Source organism: Centruroides sculpturatus, unplaced genomic scaffold, assembly GCF_000671375.1.
Source record: "Centruroides sculpturatus isolate CEXI.00-Female unplaced genomic scaffold, Cexi_2.0 scaffold422, whole genome shotgun sequence".
Classification (NCBI taxonomy): domain Eukaryota; kingdom Metazoa; phylum Arthropoda; class Arachnida; order Scorpiones; family Buthidae; genus Centruroides; species Centruroides sculpturatus.
The window spans coordinates 5,606-8,506 of record NW_019384777.1 but is presented as its reverse complement, the minus strand read 5'-3'; the positions used below and the strand labels follow the sequence as shown (position 1 = coordinate 8,506).

At 26.6% G+C, this 2,901-nt stretch overlaps 1 protein-coding gene across 1 annotated transcript; it reads right to left on the bottom strand.

Annotated features, from left to right (window-relative positions):
* Positions 1-1,422: 1,422 nt before the first annotated feature.
* Positions 1,423-2,418, bottom strand: LOC111629095. The gene has a single exon (XM_023372961.1). It carries the CDS (start codon positions 2,416-2,418, stop codon positions 1,423-1,425), a length of 996 nt encoding a protein of 331 aa, XP_023228729.1.
* Between the last annotated feature and the right edge of the window lie 483 nt (positions 2,419-2,901).

Sequence of the window (2,901 nt, the reverse complement as noted above, 5' to 3'; positions counted from 1 at the left end):
CAAAAAAAGCACTAACATGCGTTAAACAGACACCAGAAAAACTTCACAAACGCGTTAATAATACAGTAATTTTAGTTTTTATTTTTTTCTGCTCATTGAGCACTACGAGGACCTTATTTCTATACTCATAATAAGTTCGGTTAGAACATAAATGAAGTGGCCGAATGGTGAGAAACAGAACGGACTTTCTCCTGAAAAATTCATGGATTTTTCGACTAGTCTGGATTCAATCCCAGATCACTCAGAGCGGTAGGCTGCCACTTAAACTGCATGCTCATCAGGCCGTTATCTGGATGGTTATTAATAATATTGATTCTGATTATCAGGACATTTTATCTCCGTGCGCAAAAATCGGTAAAATACGAATAATTTGAGAATTCTTTTCAATAATTAGTTAACTGCTTTTCTTAGACATTATAATTATGTTTGTGATCCTACTGAAATATATATATACTGTATATATTGCAAATTTGCAGAGATTACAAAAAAAAATGCAAATTTACCATTCTTACTTCATAAATAATGTCTCTTTTAATAAAATCAAGTTCCTCGATTTTAGTTTTTGTTTTATTTTCTTAAAGATATAACAGTCTTTCTACTCATACAAAAAACTTTTGATGTATCATGGTTATTTTTGATACAAAATACAAATTTAAATATAAATTTTCTTTTTATCTTTTATGCGAAAAATAAATAAACGGAATAAAAATATAATGGTTATACAATGAAACCATTAATTTAAAACAAATTTGTATATATGTTTATATATTGTTTATATATTGTTTTAAATGCATTATAATATACATTAAATACAATATAATGTTAAATACGTGTATTTATTACTCCTGATTCGATATAAACAAAAGGTCTCTTGGATCCCTTGCATTGGGTTCCCTAGTCACTTTGCACAGTCGTATGAGTACAGTATGTTCATTGATTTCATTTTTGTTGCAATGATAATGATACAGAATTAAGATAACTAAATAGGGATATTTATTAAAATATTTCTTAATCCTTATTTATATTCATTTTCATGTACAAATTTTGTATTGTATACAAATTATTAATACAATTAATTACAAGACTATATTAAGGACGCTAATCTTTGGGTTCATTTATTTCTTTGTATTTCATTTACACATAATTACTTTTTGAAAACATAGATTTTTTTAAATTTTATATTTGACTCTATATGATCTTACATTACTTAAATTATATTTTTAAATTTTAATTTATTTCTTGTTGCGAATGCAATATTTACCGGTACAGATTTAATATAATATGTTCACAATTTTTATTATTTTAAATTTATTAAAATAAATATAAATAATACGAATTTTAAAAATTGTATAAATCAGTAAAATATGTGTGTATAAATTTACAAAAATATTGCAGATAAAGTAATGTTTTCAATAGAAGAATTCAAGTTTCCTCTGAATTTTTGTTACCAGGAGGTGCTTGTAGTTGAAATAACACAATCAAATATGTAGATATTAATCCGAATACAGTAAAAATGAAAGATCTTGTAATATAGAAAGCTTTCCAAGCTGTAAATTGGGGCGGTAGTAAATTACATCTCAACAGAAGAATTCGACTCGCTTCCCTATCTTCAGGGCAATAGTTCATAGAATAAGTAGAGAGCCTAAATAATTGATTAATCTCTTTTTGAGATTCTAACGTAACATCTGATGCTTGAACTGTTAAGATGATAAAGAATGCGCTCTCGAAAAATATTATAGAAACGTAATATATTTTTTCAACTAGAGTTTCGAGAAAATCGGATTTTTCAATAATATCGAAACATGAGAACGTGATATCAATTAATGCTCCAGCAAACCACCAAAATAGTAATGAGGAATAAATGTTATCAATTATTAAAACTGCTTCGCATGCATTTATATAATGATAAGCCAATTTGATCATTTTTCCTCTGGAACAAGTACATTCTTGCAAATTTTGTATACACTTATTGAAAGATAGAAATTCTATCTTAATGAAATTACAAAGTGATGAAAATAGAACGTAAAATAGAACTTTCGGTACAACAATTATCCATATATATGTTAAGAAATCAGCAATAACAAGACCATCACATGTCATATTTGATAACTGTGTTATGTCTACATCGAACATATATCTTTCAAAATAAACATCTCTATCGTAAGTTCTTAAATCTAATATTCTTAGTAATGTCAATATAATTCCATAAATAATAGCCAAAAGACATAAAAATCCTTCTTTTTTCCATATTCTTAGTTTTTTATTATACAGCGAAGAATCTAACAACCGAAATATATTTTTGAGCTTTTTGCGTGAAGAATGAAAATGTATGAAAGAAATAAAGGGGCTAATTATAGAGATAAGTTCACAACCATGTTCTATAATCATTACCAATCGCTGATGTTTCATTACGTACATTATCTCGTTTGCCACTGCAATTAAAATTCGAATAAATACAAGAAATGTTACAAACACACTATAACAAGAAATTCTATCTTGTTCTATATTTAAACCATACATTTTCAATAACGTAATTAATGGCCAAAATACATGAATGAATTTCTTGAGATACGAATCGTCCTTTCTTCTTTGAAATGCATCAAACAGTATGTTTCCTGTAGAAGCTTTTATTTTGCGTTTTGATATCATTGAGGATCTTCCCTAGAAAAAAATAAAAAATAAATATATAAATATATATGCTTAAATTTTATTTTCATTTTTAAACAAATATTAAAATAAAATTTTAACTTTTCTCTTATGATTTCGTAACTTGTGGCACTAGTACACAATGATGTGAGGTCCATACTAGCCTTAACTCCACGAGCTTTAATAAATTAATAAAATAATTCAAACTATTTGAACCTCAAAGATCATTAAACATCTTTGATCGGAATGTGGCGT

What these genes read in the sequence shown, in the direction of transcription:
- LOC111629095 (XM_023372961.1), bottom strand. Translation starts at nt 2,418, where the DNA reads ATGTACGTAATGAAACATCAGCGATTGGTAATGATTATAGAACATGGT.